Source organism: Apteryx mantelli, chromosome Z (genome assembly GCF_036417845.1).
Source record: "Apteryx mantelli isolate bAptMan1 chromosome Z, bAptMan1.hap1, whole genome shotgun sequence".
Taxonomy (NCBI): Eukaryota; Metazoa; Chordata; class Aves; order Apterygiformes; family Apterygidae; genus Apteryx; species Apteryx mantelli.
Window position 1 is genome coordinate 43,148,912 of NC_090020.1, and position 20,982 is coordinate 43,169,893.

The following is a 20,982-nucleotide window of genomic DNA, read 5'->3' on the forward strand; positions in this document are numbered from 1 at the left end:
AGTGGCCAAGGGTCATGCACAGCCAGTGGCATTATTTAAATTCTCTTCCTCCACAAGATTATGCTATGGCAACAAAACTCAGTTCTGCTGACTGGAGGTGGGAAAAACGGAAGCCCTAGGATTAAGTCAATTTGTGTTAGAATAAACTTAATTAGCAGCGAGCTGTACACATACCACAGCTAGTAGATAGTAGGAGTTAGGCAGTAGTGGGAAAAGGAGGGCGAGGACAATCCCTTATTTTCTGTAGTTAGAGAACCTTCCCCAGAATTTGACAGCTCTTTCACTTTCTGCTGACATTGTCAGCAACTATGTGTTAAATATGGTATGAGAAAATGATACATAGTTTGCCTGATACTAGCCCTCTTTAAGATGACCCCATAAGGTAGCATCTGAATTTTTTTGAATTGTTTGTTAAACCAGAAGGTAAGTCCCCTAAAAACAAAAAATCCTGACCACTGTGGGCCAAGATTAGTAACTAAAATTAAGAGCTGTATTGAAAGGGTTTTTTAGAGGTCTTGCAGCACCTAGTTTTTTATATAGTAGAACTAAAGGAAACAAAGTGTGATGTACATAAAAAGGAAATTGTGTGGTAATCTATGAAGCTGATATGCTAATAAGTAATTTTATTCCATACTGACCCTGACCACTGCTCTGCCAATAAAGTCAGACAAATAATAAACTGAGGCATTAAACCTGTCTTGACAGTAAATGGCAGTTTGTACAGAGACTGGAGGAGAAAAAAACCCACAGCTCCTCAGTTTGGCATCTTAACAAAGCAAGTGCCTCAAGTGCCGTAGCAGAGAGTAGATTTTTTAAAGCCAGTTCCCAGTAACAATGCTGCCCCTTTTCTCCATGTGAGAAAAGTGTTGCTTATTCTTCTTATAGCGGAGTGTTTTGTGTTTGCTTTAGTTAGAGACTAGCACTGTTTCCCCCAAACCTGATAAAAGGAGGCTAATCTTGACAGCAGAGATTGCTAAAATGGAAACAGTCTACATCCTACTTTCAGCAGACTCCTGTGGAGACCCCTTCAATGCTGTGGATCATTCTCCAGCTGCACGGCTTCCTGCTTTTTGAAAAAAGTCAATGTTATTTCAAGGAAAAATGTGATGCTCAGTGTTTTTCCTTTCCTTCTTCCCAGTTTGGTGTGGCTGTTACTATAGTTCTGTGGATTGGTGGGGGGTTTTTTGAATTTTAGGCTCCAGACAAAAATGTCATTGTTCTCAGCTTACACAGAGGAGAAGGTTTAAAAATAACTCTTCACCTGAGCAGCTGAGTCTATTTTCTCTTTCCAAGGAGATATTGGCAGCTAATTGTAAAGAGAGCCAGGTTCTCAGGAAAGTGGGAAGGTAAATGCAAGCAAGGAGCATAAACTTTTTTCAGAGGAATATTTTGCAGTTTATTTTGGCCATCATTGTGTGAAGAGATGAATGATTTCTGGGAACAGTTTTGTGGTTGTCAACCTTTTCCCTTCTATATTGTCAATCAAATTATCACAGCTGAGGTTAAAGGCATAATTATAAAAAAAGAGAGAGAGAGAGAAGAAGAGAAAAACATTAACCTCTTTTTAACCCTGAATGGCTCAGTGACTACTATCCCAGGAAGCTGGCAAAGGTTATCTAGGGAGGATTGCAGCTGATTTCAGGATATGCAAAAACATCTGCACACTAGACCGTAGCATCTGGTGTAAGACCTATAGAGCAGACATGATATGGGGCTCATCTCCTTTCCAAAATCTCATTTGTTCAAATAATCACTTTTGGGAAAGAATCTCATTTGGAAGTTTTGTAGAATTTCTCTTTTTTTTTTTCTTAATGGGAAGGAAGATGGTTTATATATGGAAGTGCTTTACTGGGAAAAGCAGGCGATGCTCTCAGTATTATTCCCTGGTAAAACCTGTGTTCTTTTTTGAATGGATTATGGATTATCTTGTGATAGATAGCTCTCTTCATAGGAAATGAACTGACAGCTCCATTTGACTTTGCATTCATTTGCCTTTGTTTACAGGGACCATATTTATACTGTTGATATGGACACATCACATACAGAAGAAATTTATTTTAGCAAAGTAAGTAGCTTTTATCATCACCCAGAAACCAAGGACTCTAGAACAAGCTTCAAATAAATAGGAAGATGACATTGTTTCAAACAACTTGCCAGCGCTGCTGTAAAAACTGTAATAATCAAGTAAGATGGCATTGCTAATCATATTTGGGGAAAGCTAGAATAGCAGTCATGTCCTCTGTGAATTTCTGATAAGTGATTTAGCTGGGCTGATAAGCAATCCGTACTGAAAAGCAGTGAGGTCCCTGCTGGAACATCCATCAAACATCTCTTCATTTATATTCTGCAGCTTTCTATAACTGCTATACTATCCCAATTAAGTGCACTGAAACTTTCATCATAAAAAGCAAATGCTATTTACATATTTTCATGCACACAGATTGTATTCACTGATGCAAGTACTCACTAAATAAAATCTTATTTTAGCATCGATTTGTAGATGTATTCACATTATCTCCATGGGAAGTTACATCCAAACTAAGAGCTTTGCCTGCATGGCCATATTGTACATTAACATATGCATACTAGAAGGAGTCTCCCTTCAGCTCCTTTGCATTGCATGCACATTGTGTAATATGTGGCAAACACAGTCTTGATCCACTGGAAGATCATATGAATGTGGCCACTGAATGGATTGCACCGCAGGAGGGAAGAGTGTTTTTTTGTAGCTATCAATGATGCTGAAGATGAGCTTATGCCTTGTTACTCTTCAGAAAAGTGAGGTCAAAGGCTTGTAATGGAAAGAACAGTGTTGTTACATTCACGATAAATGTTTAAGCTAAGAGCCCTTAGTGAATGCATATTGCCTCAGTTTACTGTCAGTTGACGCTGTCAGGACCAAAATCATGGTTCTGATGTCAAAGGTGTTATTTTCTTAGACCACAGGTTTTTAGATTAAGTTTTATTTTAATTAATCAGCCTACGACATTTGACCACTTCTGAAACTTACCACAGATTTCATGACTTCATAAAAGGGCTGTATCCAGAATACAGTGGAGACACGAACAAAAATCCAGGCTGGGATTTACCTGTAAGTGTTCCAGAGGAACAATGTTTACAGATAAAATCAGGAGTATTTTGATAGGTAGAGGGCTCTTTGAGTCTGTTAGCTGACTTGAAGTGATAAGAATTACCTGAATTTGATTTCTTTGCTCATCTAAAATGTCCTCTGCCAGAATATGTATTCCAGTAGCATAATGACAGGGTTTGTGGTCTGTAAATGTTTATTCTGATTTGCAAAACAAATTAAAAGAGAGAATGCAGCACTTTTAAGAAACGTGCGTATATTTTTAAAAATAGGCCTATTGCTAAATTCAGTTGTTTGCAGACTTCAAAAAAATAGGATCATTTTCTAGTTTAATGAATAGATAGCAACACAAAATTAAGTGAATGTTTTGCATCACTGATCTTTCATTGTTGTGGTGAATTAATCATGGAGAAAGGGTGCAGAAAGCATTCGATAAATATATGTTCAGCAGCTAGTCTCCCCTGGGGACTTTTACTTTTGAAATCAAATACAACAACCTCTGGTCTCTAATTGATTTCTTTCTTGATCCTTGCAGAAATTGACATGGAAATCTAGACAAGCTGATGTAGACACATGCAGAATGAAGGGAAAACATAAGGTTGGCAATTTTCATTTCTCCTGCATCTGCCACTTTAGTTTAGTTGCTTAACTATTATCTCAGGCCACTGTCTGTGATGTGGAATGGATCATGCCGTTCACTTCTTTGCTAGTAATTGCTTTTTCCATCAAGTTATTGAAGGCTTTAGTTTGCAAAAATAGTTTGCTTTTAATGTGTTAAAACATTATTACAAGAGCTGCAGCAACCTCCTGAAATACTGAGAGCTCTGGGGATTTTGGACATAATGCTAGGGGTACTGATTTTGCTTAACATTGCCTCACCAGCTAAGTGCTGCAGTCCATCCTCCCTAGGAATTTACAGAGAAGTTTGTATAAAGCATCAGAAAGCATGAGTGTTTGCAGATATAGAAAGACTGTGTTTGATCACACACCGGTTTTCCCCTGGTGTAAACTATGACTAACACAAAAGGGATCAAAATTAGGTGCAGACTCTTTGTTCCTGCTCCCCCTTCTAGTTATGTCAGTGCATTACTTTAACTTAACCGGTGATACTACTCTTACCGCAGCATAGATGAGAAGAAAATCATGTCTCTGCTCTTGGGGAAAGCAACAGCTTTAAAACAAAATTAATCTATGTGAACGATAGCAAAATCTGAGCTATAATATGAGTATCATATCCTCAGTCCTTTGCAACCATTTTTTAAACCAATAGAATGGAAATTAATTGTCTTCTTCACTGTCAGTTAAAACACAGTAGGATTAAAGCCCCAAATATCACAGTGGCTACCAGTCAATTTCATTTTAGACCTGACGATGAAAGACCATAGCATAAAAATAAAGGCAAACACCCAGAATGCAGTAGCTGAAATACTTTTTATTATTTTTCTTCAGGATGAGTGTCATAATTTTATTAAGGTTCTGCTAAAAAGAAATGAGGATACATTGTTTATCTGTGGAACAAATGCCTTCAACCCTTCTTGCAGGAACTACAAGGTATGTGATCTGTCTGTGGGATTTTATTTATGCCCTTTCTTTCTGTTGGATTTATTGTGACTATGCTGGCAACAGCATGAGGTGTGTCATTCAACAGTGCATCATTCAGTTCTGTAGCATTTATCGTGGTTTCTTTCAATGCTACGAAACTCAGTGTTGATTGCATTTCTGAGGGTTGTCAGATTGAAGACCTACTTCTTTGCAACTCTTCCATATTGAAGTTTATTGTCACTTTGCGTTGCCCTCCATAGTTGCAAAGATCCTCAGTTCCCTACATGGATGTGGGGTTGCTCCTCAGAATGTCCCTGAATTTGTCATTGACACCACATTAAGACATAGGCTGATGCTGAAGATTATTACTGGGATAACGCATTTTAAATGTCTCCATCATATTGTTCTCAATTGCAAAGCCAGTTCTGAAGACGCTTAAGGACTTTGCACAGTAAAACCCAGAACGATCAGTGTTTGGGACCCAGCAGAGAGGGAACCTATGAAGATACTATGGTATTGCATACTGTAAAAGTGATCAACTGCAGATCTCCATAGAGAAAGGCACAGCAGGCAGGAGAAATGGATGTATTTCTCACCAGTTGGGACTCTACAAAGCCAAAACATTATCTAGAGCATTGTAGAAAACTATGTTGGTCCATGGATACTGGCCATTAATTCACTGACCCTGATTTCTTCCTGAGACCTAGTGTGTCCACTCTATCTGCATATTAAGAGAGCCCATTTACTCAGCTATTTTCCATTTTCTCAGGCTTGCACCCATATAATCTGACATAACCTCCATCAATGGATGTTTTTTGAGTAGCTTTGAAATGAATTGAGTCAGGCCATTGATATCCAGACTCTCCTTTTCCAGATTCTGCTGTGTCCCAAAGGTCATTTCTTATCCTTCTTCGGGTAGAAGAAAATTCATGCTGCTTCTAATGAAGTCATGGCACATTCTCATTGACTCAGAGGTGTCAGAGTTATCAGAAGAAACAGCATAAAGATATTAACGTCCAGGAAAAGAACTTCCTTAGTGGTATTGCTTGTGACTGCTGCTCTTCTTTCCTTTCTCTGCCATGCTTGTTTACCTCATTTACCCACTGTAAGGGCTGTAGCCTAGGAAACAAGTTAGAGAAGTTCAACAGAGTATTTTCTTTCAGTCTGTGAAGGAAGAATCTTATTCAAGTGCAAGCTTGCATTGTGGTAATCAGTTGGTGCACATACCTGGTGTAAAGCAGCAAGAGGACAATAGGTGTTCTGTTAATAGCCATTTCTTCTTCCTTCCCTGACATCCTGCTTCTGGCATGCAGCTGGCTTTTCTGTTTCCAGTGCTGTATTTAGTATTCCACCACTGCTTGTAATTGCTTAGCGCTCAACAAAACTAATGCTGCTAACAAATTTCAACCAATCCTCTTGCTAGAAAGCTGTCTTTTAATACAAATAAGAGTTTTCCATGGCATCCTAATGTGAGGGATATAAATGGTCCTCCTTTCCCTTACTGCAGATGTTTCATTCCCCATGATATATGACCTGTGCAGACTGCCTCACCTGTCGCTGAGCTGCCGGAGCTTGGATAGTAATACCTCCGGGAGTCTGCAGAAGGTCACTCAGACACCTGCCCTGACTTTTCCTCTCTATATTTCTAGCAGTAGAGACAGGGCACTAAGGACATGTCAAACAGAAGATATGGCTGTCCCTCAGCACTGTAAAGTGAAAGCGCAAATGAGCTTGGAATGTCAGGCTCAGTACAGGGAAAGTTGCTTGGGACTGTAACTCATTTCCTTTCACTACCATTTGAAATGCTTTTCCATTCTAGAGTAAACACAACTAATTCCCTTCCGTGGGTCTTGACAGAAAAGATACATGAAAGAAAACAAATGATGACCAATTATCCACTGAGTGGCTTAGGTCCCATAACACAGGAGCTAAAAGTTGATTGGAGTAACTGATGGTGACGGATGGGTTATTTTTTGTGCTCTGTAATTCTGTACTGTGTGTGACTTATACAGTATAAACTGTTCAAGTTACTTGAATATGCTAGAAATATTTTTACCTCCCAAATACTGTAATATAAGAATCTTAAGCAGGTAAGAGCTGTACTTTTCCCCTGTAGCTCAGTAAACCCTCTTGAACTATGTGTAAAGTTGATCTGTATATTTGTATAATTATTAGTACCTAGGGTGAATTCATTTCCCAGGAGTTACACTTAAGCCTGAGATTTTGCAATTTCTGCACAGATTAGTTCTTGCCTGATGGTAAGAGGATTTCTTCATGACACAGACTCAACTGATACAGTTAGACTTGGAGAGCATCCTTCTAAGTATACAAATCAAGGAAGAGAACACCACTGTTGTGACTAGAGCAGAAGGATCTCCGGACTTGAGAGAGAAAAATGCACACACAGATAATTGTCCTAGTGTTGTTTCCTCTGACTGCTATCGCTTGCAGTCTTTTGCTGTGTATAAGAGCGCTTCTGTTGAATCACTGTTGAGGACAAATTTTGCATCCTTGCCAGAACTGCAGACCACATAGGCTACTACAGTTCAACAGGAAGCTAGCATACAGATAAAATATCAGACTTTTGTAAAATGTATTGGGGTTACCTCTGAAGGGATGCCTGACTTATAGGACATGCTTTTCCAGGCTGGTTTTATTTAATTCTGTGATTTTTGTTGGATTTTTAATTCACAGTCAGGAACACAGTTACACAAACAGTTATCTTCCCTTCGCAGAAATGAACAAACACTGTCATAAGTCACATCCTGGGTAATAAGTTCTGTTTCTTTGTCTGAAGAGCTCCCTTTTGTTTTTCAGATGGATACGCTGGAGTTCCTGGGAGATGAGTTCAGTGGAATGGCCAGGTGCCCCTATGATGCAAAGCATGCCAATGTTGCATTGTTCGCAGGTAAAGAAGAATGACTGTGATAATCTTTGGCTTTCTCTTCTGCAGCCCAGGTTTGCCATAGCACTGTATCTCTTGAATCCAGAATGCCAAAATCTAAAAGGTGGCAAAGGGAGTGGATAATGACTACAAATAGGGGCCATAAGGAAATCATTAGCACAGGAAACCTTGCCTTCTCTGGGATTAACTTCACTACCATAAACAACATTGCCTAAAGCCTTTGTTTCCTAATTCAATATTTCAGTATTTCCTGAATTCATGATAATATAATGCGAGATCAGTGTGAGGCCCAATTTCTGGCGTCCTGCTTCTATGAAAGTCAAGGACAAGGCTTGTGTGAACTTTTAAGGGGAGGAGGGCAGGATATGCTCCTTTAACATCTCCTAACTAAGTTAACGAAAGGAAGTTAGGGAATATGCTGTGATGTCCCCTTTTCTAGATCCAGAAGGAAAGGGAAGGCGATTTTATTTTAAAGCAGAAAACATCTTCACATTCTATCACCAGCTGTAGTATACAAACAAGAGAGATCTGTTGGTTAATAATGATTTATGCTGCATGCAGTGAAATGCAGTTAACTCTGATTTCTTCTACAGTAGTTAAAAAAGTGAGTGCTTATTAATGGGGTTAATTTGGGCTATTGATTGTGAAATGATATTTTGGTACCTCTCCTCTTCATAGATTCCCAATTAAATTGTTTCTTTATTGAACTTCTCTTAGTGTGAAACCTGCTGATCTTTTCTTAAACTTGACTGTATAATAGATGTAAAGATAAAATGAAAGCCACTTATGATAATGTCACTCCTTTTTACAGGTGTGTTACTAGAAAGCATGGCCTGTAACTTATGTGGAAATAGTTTAGGAGTTCCTCTGAAAGTTTAAGAGTTTGTACGTATTCTAGTCACTTTTAACTGAAAATCGTGTTTGTGGCTGTATTAACCACTACAGTGTTAGAGCTAGCATGACCTGCCTTACAACAGAGAGATTTTATAGCAGGTTGCAAAAAATTGTCTTACTCCCAGTACTGTAAATTAGTAGGTCCATTTGTTTCCAAAATAATGATGATGATCATGGTGATGATCTGTAATTTCTTAATTAAAGTCAAAAGAACATTAAGTAGAAATTCTGTGATTGTAGCAGATAATTCATAGACCACAGAAATAGAGAGACATCTTCAGAGAATGATTCATCCCATGTCTCAGATTTCTATCTTAGGGCAGTCTGATGACCCTTTGGAAGTGCTTTTCTCTTCCCACTGGCCAGAGAAGGAATTTATGACCAACTTAGTCTAACATTTACCTAACATGCAGCTAAAGTTAGGTGAGCTGAATCCCACTCTGTCACTGAAGAAGTTCTCTCATTTTTTGAAAAGAAAATATTTACAAAAATGATCCTACTCTCTCTTAGGATAATTCAGAATATAGATTGATTCTGATCAAATATATTCTTACAGAATATACCCAGTAAATCTACTAGCTTAAGAAAATCACTATTTGATATGCTATTCTTATTAATCCCCTTGATAACTTTTCACAGTGTGAAAAGCACTTTCATAACAGTTTAGGGCACTAATCCAGCTCACCTTAGTCTGTTGGGTGCATTTACATGAATATGGTTCTTGCAGCCTGTGGCTATTATGACTGATATGTGCAAATTGTAATTGGTCACATGGTCTGCAGGAACTGGGCAGGAAAGAAAATGAGCATGCGATTATATTAACGTGACCTCAGACATCCTTCTCTAAACAATTCAGCTTTTTATTCTATTTTAAATTGGTCTTAGCATCTGCTTTTATTTGCAATTTTTTTTCTGGTTTTGCTAAGAAAGCGAGCCCATTTTTAAATAGCCAAATAATGATAAGAACTGTGGGATTCAGAACAAAGAGTATAGTCCTGCTAATAAAAAAACATCTAATTTCTAAACCTTGAGTGGAAATTAAACATTGTCTATAGTTGCAATAAGGAGTGCTTGACCAGTAGAAGCTTCTCACGAGAGGGCCTTCGAGGCCTAATAGGCAGCATAATCTCTGTCAAACTAGATGTGGGTGATTCTGAATTTTTGTAGTCACAACTGAGACACAAGTCACTAGTCTTGCGTTGCGATGTTTGTGCTCCCACCAGACACTGTGATTCCAATTATATCTAGCCCCATGTTACCATGACCCACAAACATATTTGGCAACAAATAGCATCTTAAACTGTTGTCAGAGCTCACACTTTTACCTTGAGATTGTTTTGCAACTTTTTGTTGTCTTTGGGGTGCCATTTTGTAGACCCTTTCTGATCTTTTTTCTTCCAGTGATATTTAAGAGAGAAGGATACATAATTCATGCGGCAGATATCTAAAATGCATTTTAAAAAGGAAAAATAGATGGGAAATCCTCCTCCATCTCTTTGCATCCCTGTTTTGCCTGGGCTACCTGCACACTGTTTAATTTTTTGCTAGTGATTTTTGAGAGAGAAGGAGTTGCACATTAAAGCTCACAAAGGGAGAAATTTGAATAAGCATCAGTTAGCTGACGGTCCCTAAGACTTGTCTAGTTTGCTATGCCTGTTAAAACTAACAGTTCTCTTTCTGCAGCCCCGTATTTATTTTGCTCAGATCTGTAGGCAACTCTATGACTTCCAGGCAGGTGAGAGAATTTATGAGCATTGAACTAAAGGCATTTACAGAGAAACTGGATGGGGTAACTTGGTTTGACTTACATAAACTGATAAAGTATTATTTCTTAAGATACCTTCTCCCACAACATTCCTCTGAAATTATCATTTTAAAGATTGGTGACTTTTGTCCAGTCCCATTTACCTCGCTGGATTTTTTTCACTTCAGTGTTTCTAAGGAGATTTCTGATCATTTCATTTGTCCCCCTTCATTTGATTGATGAGAGAAAATAATTACATTATTTCTGTCACTCCTCCCTTTTGTTTCTTCTTTCCTTCTTCCTCAGAGGGAAAGCTCTATTCTGCCACAGTGACCGATTTCCTTGCAATAGATGCAGTCATATACCGAAGCCTTGGAGACAGCCCAACCCTGCGGACAGTTAAACATGACTCAAAATGGTTGAAAGGTAGGCAAACAAGCAAAGCAAAACAAAAAAGCAGCACCTCGGGTGAGAATCTTGGATTCCTGACAGACCTCTTTTGTCATTTCATTTCAGCAACACTTTCTGGCAGAAAGAAGGAACTAAATTATGTCTTTTACTTACACAGATTTATTTATCTCTTTTCCTCTTCTCCTGACCCTAAGTTACTGCACTTGACAGAAACTGTGAGCATAGTAGAGCAAAATATATTCCCGCCAGCATTCCAAGCTGAAACCTGTCAATTCACAGCTATTGGATGAAAGAGTTGGAATTTGCAGGGCTTAGTGTACTTGGCCTGTGCTTGAAACAATTCCTTCCCTAGGTAACAGTTGAGACTTTGTGTCAGGTAACAGTTGAGACTTTGTGAAGTATAGAGAATTTGTTCTGCAGCATTAAGATTCATCAATAAAAATAAAATTATGGGAATTTTGCACAGGGCCTTCATTTTATAGTTCTTAGGTACTGTACAGCTGCCATTGAATTAGGCAATTTGTGTGCTCTAAATACCTTCATTGTTAAGAACAGTGCTGTTTACTTTCACGTAGGCGTTATGAATAGTTAACATTTGGAGGGATTCTAAGCAGTGGGCAAAACTGTAGTTTGAAGGCTTTTTCTGCACGCAGAAATGTTTTGCCAGGTGTCGACTTTAGCTCTCCCACTTCGCTTGTTGCTACAGACATGTATGGGCAGAAACAGTTACATAGCTTGTTATTCCCTCCACATACAGCCATCAGGCCATAAAGGGCCCTATTTGGACCCCTCAGGCATACCATTACTTACTGCCTCTTTACCTTTTCTTGTCCGCTGTGAAGGGCAGACATGTTAGTGGCAAGTACTTAATTACTTTGCCTGCGTTCTCCACAGATTTGCCTGCAGGTATCCTGTGCATCCCAGACATTGATTCTTCTGTGGTGGTTACGCTGCCTGTTCTGAAAACTGAGCAAATTTGCTTAATGTAGGCACTTAATCTTTAGATGGTTAGTGTGGATCTATTTGGCTTCTCTCTGCACCATTAGTGTATTTGCACACAGTATGCTATACCTAGTGCCTAGACAGAATGTCGTCTTTTTTCCAGAACCATACTTTGTCCGAGCAGTGGACTATGGCAACTATATTTACTTCTTCTTCCGGGAAATAGCAGTGGAGTACAACAGCATGGGAAAGGTAAGAGGGAAAATATTGCCTTGAATGTCTTTGTGACATTCAGGAGGGGAAAAAAATATGCTATTCTTGAACCAATGCTGTTAGGAATGGCCTTGAAATAAGAGCCATAAATCATGATGACAAGGTCATCATTTTGAGAAGATTCCTATCACTCAAGGCAAAAGGTTGGTTGAAGTGAAACACTGCACTGTCTTGAAAGGAAGCAAGATGGTTTCTTATGGTGATGATGTATATTGGAATCTCTTTTGTCAACCAAAAAAAGCACAAGGCAAACATACTTAATTCAGCACATCAGGTTATTTTTAAACCTGGATTCTATAGCAAAGATGTAATTTTCGTTAGGATATCTTAATTGGAGTGCTGCGTGAACAGAAGCAAAATTTTGTCCTCTGCCATTTTGCAAAGAATAATTAAACACTTACTGCATTTTTGATAATTTCACAATAGCTTTCTGACTGAGCAGTCAGAAAAGCTGACTGAGGTCACAGAGGTGGAGGGCAGGAATAAAAGCCCGGCAAGGTTTGCATAGTTTTAAGTGCTGAAAATACTAGACTTGAAGCAAGCAGTGTGGGTTGCAGGGATTGTGAATATAAAATGTGCTTTTGCTTGGGGAAATAGAAGGCTAAGCAGCCTGTATGGAAATGAGTTTATATGGATTGAGAACAGATCTCCTGAAGGATTTATGGCTGTGTATTAAATGCCACAGCCTTATCTTTTATAGCACACTTCCAAAAGCTGAATTTTTCTCTGTTTGTTATTTGTCACAGATTATGGAAACACAGGATTAAATTAAGCACCTTGCTGTGTCATTTCAAATGATTTAAGGACAGAATTCCAATAAAGTCTTTCAGATCAAGCAAACATTTCATTTTCTCTGTTATTTTTGCTCTGCTCCTTCCAGGTAGTTTTCCCAAGGGTGGCTCAGGTTTGCAAAAATGACATGGGAGGATCTCAGAGAGTGCTGGAAAAACAGTGGACTTCCTTTCTCAAGGCTCGTTTGAACTGTTCAGTTCCTGGCGATTCACACTTCTACTTCAACATACTGCAGGCTGTTACAGATGTTATACATTTCAATGGCCGGGATGTTGTTTTAGCAACCTTCTCCACTCCATATAATAGGTAATAGGCACAGTAACCTTTTGCTTTCTGTTTCCTTTATGTTTTGCCTTTCATTGCAGTTTCTTTTTACTTTATTAAAGTACAAGCAGTGATTGCTCGTACAATGTTATTATTATGTATCATGCGCTTACCGATAGTTGGTGTTTCATTTTAAAATACCCTGGTATTGCTTACTGCGTTTTATATCTGATAATTTAGAACAGTTTTCAACCATTTACTATGTGGACATGTTCCTTGGACATATTTTTCTTAACATGGGAATAATTTAGACAGGACATCAAAAAGCGTTGCAATGTATGACTTGCAGAATGTTATTCCAAAAAGAAAATAAGATTTTCAGTTCTCAAAGGATTGGGTTTATCCTGTTTTTGTCGGCACCCTCAAAAACTGTTTTAATACTCTTCTCTCTACTTCATGCCTCCCTACTGATTCTCATATTTTCTCCTGGAAGAGCCAAGATACTAAGGTTTCCTGCTGGCTACAGAGGATGGGGCTCCAGAGCATGTAGAGGGAAGCAGTGGAATTGAACAGAGCTTCACAGTCCCTGCTTTGCTCATTTATTGTCATAGAGGAGAACTGAATTCTTCATACGTAGTCAGCCAGTCTGCTACCCTTTTACATCTCTGGAGCTGCATCCATGACAGGCTCACAAAAGGGTTCAGTGAGCAAGGAGGAAAGCAGGAGCCATGCTGAATAGAAAGTTTCTTCTTTTTCCTGGACACATCAGCATATCCTCCTGTTACAGAACCTACACTCAAGAGTCCTGATCTTGCTTGAATACAAACTACAGATACTAATAAGAGGACCCATTCCTCAAACACCTGTATTTCATTTTTCAGTCCATATGGTTTCCAAAAGCATCAGTTCATCTACTAAGAATTTATTACCATTGCACATGTTTCCCCAGAAGTTATTAGAAAAAAGTAACTGTATCTAATTATTGAATCTCCCAGAGAAGTTAAAAAATAGTAACATTATAATTAAAAAATATATTGCTGTTTCACAGAGTAACATTTGAGCTGAAACATGTTTTTTTTTTTTTTCCTGGAATTCATCTGTTTTTGCTGTTTACTTGCCACCTCTCATCAAAGCTTGACCTCAGTGAGGTTATGCACAGAACTGACTTTAAATGAGAGTAAGCCCAGGCCTGTGCTATATAATCACTGCTTTCAATAGTAAAACAAGAGGAGCTGCATTGGAACAATTATGCCACCAATACGGAACACAATTTTAAATTAGGATTATTTCTTTTTATGCAAATTGATTTAATAAAAACAAACAAACAGAGAATCAGCATCAGAAAACAGGCTGTATCATTGAGATTATCTCTGAATTGAGATTGTCCTCCTGCTCTGCTAGTATTTCCTGTGGTGTGCCATGAGTAATCCTTTTTCTTAGACCCTGCCTTTTAAAATCTAAGTACTTTATTTTAAAATCAAGGTATTTATTAAAGGCTCTGGTTTTTGCAAGGTAGGGGAGATGAGAGGAAGGCACATAGGCTTGGAGACCCCTCATTAACAGAGCTAACTCTGGCATGGACAGATCTCTCTTTCCCCTTCCACTGAGGAAAGGCTTAGAAAAATATCTCTGATCTTTGGAATAAGAAGTTCCCACTTGAATGAGCTGGAAAAGAATCCTCAGTGTAACCTGAAATCACTCAGGGTGGGAGCTGGTGATGGGTTGTAGTCCAGTGGCTGGTGTTTTTTCTTGGAAGTGACCCTTAGTTCTCCACCTGTATAGGTTTATGACACTGTGAATCCACAAACTGATGTCCTCAATAGTCGGAGCTTTTGCACTCTTCTAACCACATGATCCCTCCATCACTGTGGAGATGTGTGTTGAGTCCAGCCCTCAGTGCTTTTAGTTTTGCACAGTAAACCTCAGTCAAGCTTCTAGGGTTCTTTCTTTAAGGCTTAATTCAGCACAGTGCAATATCTTCTAGCTGAAGTAGGACTTGCAGTGTCTTTCAGGATTAGGTCCTATGTGTCCGAGATCTCTCTCAGTTAGCTATTAATGGCCAAATATACTCCCAACCAACTCGTACATCAAGATACTTTTGGCTGCCTCCATTTAGAACTCTTGCTGTGCACTATCATGTTAATGTAGAGCTCTGAACTAAGCCCCTGTCCATATAAAAACCCAGCCTGTGGAGATCCAAGCAGGACTATTACTGTCTCCCTACTTGTTGTTTCCTTCAGTAATCAGTATTTTGAAACCTTTTCATATTTATACAATTATTTTCAAATCAATTTATATCCCCTTTGAGTTTAGTTTTATTCTCTGTAATGGTATTATTGTTCCTACATTTTTTTCTTTGGTGTATAATAACCTATTAGCTAAAAGCATGACTGAAAGTCTCAGCCATCTGGGTTCACACTATTTATCTGATAAAATCAAGTGGTGAAAGTCAGACATAAATACAGTAGTTCATGTATTTAAAAAAAAAAGAGAGAGAGACAGGTGGATAAATGAATAATTCATGCTTCCAAGTGACTGACCATGGGAAACCCTTAAGCCTTTCAGAAAGTATGTAGGTAATGATATAATTATGTTTAGACAATGCTGCCATGTAGTTGCATGCAAATAATCAGAAAGTTGAAATTTACACTGTTACTATCTAAAAACAAAGTTGAATTTGCTTCTATGAGCTCTTTACACCTCATTGAGTTAAGCAAATTCCAGAGCATAGTTAACTCCTCTCCACTGAGAAAAGCTGATGGAGATCAGGCTGTGGGAGGATGGGGTAATAATGTGCAAATCCCAGGCTAATGGCACTTTGCAGCATGTTCTCAGTTTGACTAGCTCCATCCTCTGAACTGTTTGCAAAATATATTTTTGAGACATGGAGGGGACTGTGAGAATTAATATTGGGCAAACGTGACTTACAGGAACTTAAAATTCCAAATAACATGCTCTAAACAAGATTGGCTATTACTCTTCATGCATTACCAGTGGTATGCAGAGTTTCCTAGATTCTTCCCCTTCTTCAAGATTATTGCAATTACTTCTTTCTATAGAGGCTTTGAAACAATTTGTGCTGGCAGGAACTGTCTGCTGATTGGTACTTCTCAGGCTTTTCTATGGGGCTGGCTTTTCCTCTCAATACTCAGAGGTTACAAAGTTCAGGATTGAGTAGCCTGTGACAGGAAGACTTCTATACAGCATGTTTTTCACTCAAGTTTTTATGCATAACTGCAGAATGAGTAACAATTTCTGGGAAATGTCACTTTGCAGCATCCCGGGCTCTGCAGTCTGTGCCTATGACATGCTTGACATTGCCAATGTGTTTACTGGGAGATTCAAAGAACAAAAGTCTCCGGATTCCACATGGACACCAGTTCCTGATGAACGAGTGCCCAAGCCCAGGTATGTTGCGTATGCTCTGTTGTGATAGATTGCTCTGTTCCTGCACAGAGCACGCAGCTTTTGACAATTTGAAAGCCTTGTAAAGTACAGACACAACTGGAAATATATATTGTATCAGTGAAATAGAAATTGAGTTGGATTTGGATTTAAGGTATATTGGTGCAAGTGAGAATTTTTTCATTTAAACCAGATCTCTGTAATGTAAATTAGGGCAGGATCAGATCCACTTGGTCAAAATAATTGATAACTTAAGAGTTGTATGAGTTACACACCTGTTGCAAATTGGTTTGGTAATGGATGTATTTGGTAGCAAAGCCTGCTGCACCAGTTTGCTGTTCTGGGGTTAACATGCAATTTATGTGCACAGTGGATGCAATGGGGGAAGAAAACAGTCTTCTATCAAAATGGAGATTTGCTTTACCTAATTCTTCCTACGAGTTTTTTCCTGCTTCCATTTCCCTCCCGTTTGTTTCTGATCCCTTTATTGCACTCTCTTTGTATTCCCTATAAGCACCCATTTCATACAAGTTACTACTGACGGCCATTTGTTAACCAATTTATACCCACAGCCAGATTTTGCTCTGAGAATGTGATATAAATGTAGATAGAGCAAGTTCATTTGTCTCAGTCAAGTTCTCCACTTTAATACGTGATTTACATTGCCTCTGATATCTTAAGGAGCTATTCAATGTATCTAAAGCTCTGAGATGGCAACTGGGCTTCTACCTAGGTCCAGATTTGGCCCATGATATTTCAGAGAGTTGCTGAGTCTAGTATTCCCCTCCTGTCTTTATTCTGAGATTATCAATCATGAGAAGAACCTTGAAGTGACTGGAAAATCTTTTAAATTCTGCGTCTGTTTTCAGTCTGAGCCTTAGTAAGGCACCCGCTAGCATTATTCCTGGATTTTCTTCTGCTTTTTATAGTGTTCCAACAACTCACTGACATGATGGGCTGCCTTGGTAATACAAGGCTGCACACAGACTCCCAGGCCATTCATTTGGAACTCATATTCATATAGCGGATCTTGCAGGGAAGGTGGAAAAAGAGAATTGTTTTTTTGAGTGGGAAGGGAGATGAGAAAGCTGCACTGCAAGTTTGTGGTCTGAGCCAACAGCAGGCTAACAGTTACATTGGAAGATAGGATAATACTGCTTCTTCTAAGTTGTTAGCAGATAACATGAGCTGAATTGGTGAATAATGTTTTGTATAACATTTGGCCATCAATCTGCCTAATAGAAATAATCATTACTTGTAACTTACATTGAAATTCATAAGTGGTGGGGGCACAAGGCGCCTTTGAAAATAGGGTAATTTTTATTTAGATATCTCAATTTGGGGCAGAAATATTAGTGCTTCTATCAATGCTAGCGTTTCTCAGAATCATACTGGAATCTTTCAGGTGCCTAGCTTCTCTTTTTTTTTCTGAGATGAACAACAAGGTTGACTCAGTTTAGTGTTTACTTGATTAAACCAGCAGTGAGATTAAAATAGGGTTAATCCAATAATGTGATTAGGATTTAGAAAGAAATAGGATCAGATTTACAGAAACCCCAGGAACCACGGTAGCAGAAGACGTAGTCTGCTCCCTAGAATTTTCTGGAAATTTCACATAATGAATCAGTGTCCTTGGAAGGACCTAGGAGACTGGTGATACCTTTGATTTCTCCTTCTCTCCCCTTACAGCTAATTGTATATGCAGTTGTATATGCAGATAATCAAAGTATTTTGTATATGGAGAGAGGTAGAGCACACAGTCTCTGCATTGCACAGTTGGGCAGAACCAAATTCACTGACCCAGTTAGTCCCCTCCAGTTCTGTGTTATCCTGTGTTACCTTCCTACGTAACATTTAGTAACCTAACGTTTGAATATTTATCTAAATCTGAGGAATAGATGTGACAGGACTAGCATTATTGTTCAGGGTGGCATTACTCTGTTGATGTCAGTGACTCTACCCACTTTAGACCAGGTGAAGGCTGGACACTACAGCATATTTATGAGTGGATGGTCAGTCTTTCATCGTCCCATCTCCTAGTGGCTCAAAACCTGAAGAACTGCACTGGTCTGGGAAAGGGAGCAAATTAACCTTCTGTTGGAGAAAATAATCCAGAAAATGATAATGACAGACAAAGAGTTTTGCTACTCCCTGTTTAGAGATGACCTATCCATACAGGAAGTTAAGTTGCCTAAGAGGAGCAGGGCAGCTTTTAGGAATATAGTGTGTAAATTTGTATTGAAATTGTCCAAGAACGATTAGATAACATCTCAGTGAGAGTCCTGTATGTGCTACAGCACTGAAGTTCTCCCATCCAAATGGAAAGAAGGGTGAAACCAATGTTTATGCAAATGCTTGCTGGATTGTCTTCCCCGATAGTCCTCTTTCTACCAGACAGTACTGGAAGCAGTGTTATTTCACTCATGTTTAAAAAAAAAAAAAAAAAAAAAAAAAAAAAGGCTATTTCCCCTGTACATTAGAGAGACAGCTTTTATTCCAGGAAACAGCAGTAAGATAGACAAGTTAAAAATCAGAAAGTATCTGTGCCGGTGAACTGTATCAAGCCAATATGTATATACAATGGTTAGGTTCCAGGTGAGCAGATGAACTACAAACTCTGGGTCAAACTTCTGCTAAAGAAATGTCTGTGTGCTTTTAGGTGGCAACACATGGAAGTACTTCTGAGTGGAGGATAGAGCAGGATTTTAGGCTCCCCTGAGGGGCTGAACAAGTCCAACAGATGCCTCGATCCTTCATTTAAACCCTTCTAATGCACTTCAGATTTCACTGCAGGGCCTGGTCACAGGCCTTATGGAAGGGAGACTTGCACTTAGGCATCAAATAAGTGTTCTGGCTTCTCCCTCTTGTTTTATTTAGACCAGGTTGCTGTGCTGGCTCTACTTCGTTAGAAAAGTATGTAACCTCTAATGAGTTCCCGGATGATACTCTGAACTTCATCAAAACGCATCCACTGATGGATGAGGCCGTACCTTCTATTGTCAATCGACCTTGGTTCCTGAGAACGATGGTCAGGTAAATACCTCCAAATGCACTCTTCTCATCTTAACATGCTGTCAAGTTGTGCTAATAACCATGCTTAGAATACTGTTAAATTCTGTAAACATGCCTGGTGTGCCGGGCCTGAATCCAGCTAGGAAGGATGACAGTGCTGAGTGCCATAGAACTCCCTGAGCAGCTTTCAAGATTGGAAAAACCTTTCCAACCACGCTGTTCTGAAACCGGATCTTGGAGGAAGTACAGAGCAGGGAAGGTTGCCCTGCCTGTTGGCTTATGGGTTAGTATTTGAGACAGCTCTGTAGAAAACTTTGGGCAAAGATCAACAGATAGCTCAGGGATATGTACACAGGATACAAAGATGTCTGCCAGGATATGTTCACAGGATATGAAGATGTCTGTCAGGATATGTGCTGGTATGTTTCACTGTTTACACAAGTGTACAAGCAGAAATAATCACATAATCCCTATCTGTTCTATGGCAACAAGAGAAAAATAATAATGAAGAGATTTGAACAAAGACTCATAAATCAACAACCCTCAAACATGCCATCTCCTTCCTCTGAAAATATATTCCCACTCCTGTATAATGCTGTGGTCACTATACTACTTGTCTGCCCTCCAGTTGTGAATGAAATAATGTGACTAACTTTTGCCACATTTTCCTCTCTCCCTCTGTACAAGGATAGAGTTTTGTGCTTCGTCATGTTTGGCTTTGGGATGGTATGGTTTAGTTTTAATAATATGCATTCCATTAGGTGTTTATGTTAGATAAGTCAGGTTGAAGAAACTCACTTTGGACTCTGAGCAAAAAGTGGTGACATTTTGCTCTTACGGAAATTGGTTCTAGGATTTTAAGCTAGTCCTGGACAAGCTGCTTCCCACATGGATGATCTTTAACTTCCAGTTACCTTGTGTCAGAGGCATCGCTTGGGAGCAGATGGGCCGGGACTGGGGCACCTTAAGATTAAAGCAGAGACTTTAAACTTGATTCTGTACTCTATGGATAGCCAGTACAAAGAGGAAAGGTGAGATGTTGTGAGGGTACAGTAAACCATGCTGCTGAGGAGACGTGCTACGAGAGTATCATAAGTGGAGTTTCCAAAGAGCTGGCATTTCAAGGTCAGGAATATTGTCTTGCTGTATTCTAGGTACGTACCTCTAGCCAAAGGAGAGGGCAGCAAGCTTTGTGGAGTGCTTTCCTTTAATCATCAGTACCAGATCACCAGTACTTGTTTTCAATTAGTTGTGTGATCCCAAGATTCAGTATCATCTCAGCACTGAACACACTCAGTGGCTGTTGTGTGATTATTTTTCATCAGATAAAATGTCATTTAGCTCCTCGGTATTGCACTGGTACAGCTTTTCCTGCCAAATAGTTGACTATGGATCTGTTATCACTGTTGCTGCTTTTAATGGGACAAAGCTTGAAATTAAAAAAATTTCACTGTGCTGATTTTCTTTTCCTGCCTATAGAAGTCATCAGGCTAGTACTTTGCTTTTGATTGGAAGGATAATTACTAAGTGGTTTCAGACTCTTAGCACCCTTTCAGCGTTCTGCTTGAGGTGTGCTGCTGCAAACGCTTCTGCTAGCTCTTTGACATACGAACATGGAGTGCTGTCATGGATGGCTATGTGCTTTTTAGGAAAGACAGGCCAGGAAAGCGAGGTGGTGGAGTTGCTCTTTATGTGAGAGAGCAACTGGAA

The 20,982-nt window shown here is 39.2% G+C and overlaps 1 protein-coding gene across 3 annotated transcripts in view; it reads left to right on the forward strand.

Annotated features, from left to right (window-relative positions):
* SEMA6A (semaphorin 6A) overlaps positions 1 to 20,982 on the forward strand; it is a 119,369-nt gene that overhangs the window by 58,445 nt on the left and 39,942 nt on the right. For all 3 annotated transcript variants that reach the window (XM_067315478.1, XM_067315479.1, XM_067315480.1), the window contains exons 4-12: positions 2,005 to 2,065; positions 3,624 to 3,686; positions 4,538 to 4,639; positions 7,448 to 7,538; positions 10,480 to 10,599; positions 11,690 to 11,778; positions 12,680 to 12,897; positions 16,132 to 16,263; positions 19,138 to 19,293. In XM_067315478.1, the coding sequence (XP_067171579.1) occupies positions 2,005 to 2,065; positions 3,624 to 3,686; positions 4,538 to 4,639; positions 7,448 to 7,538; positions 10,480 to 10,599; positions 11,690 to 11,778; positions 12,680 to 12,897; positions 16,132 to 16,263; positions 19,138 to 19,293 (1,032 nt within the window). The remainder of the gene's footprint in view (positions 1 to 2,004; positions 2,066 to 3,623; positions 3,687 to 4,537; positions 4,640 to 7,447; positions 7,539 to 10,479; positions 10,600 to 11,689; positions 11,779 to 12,679; positions 12,898 to 16,131; positions 16,264 to 19,137; positions 19,294 to 20,982) is intronic.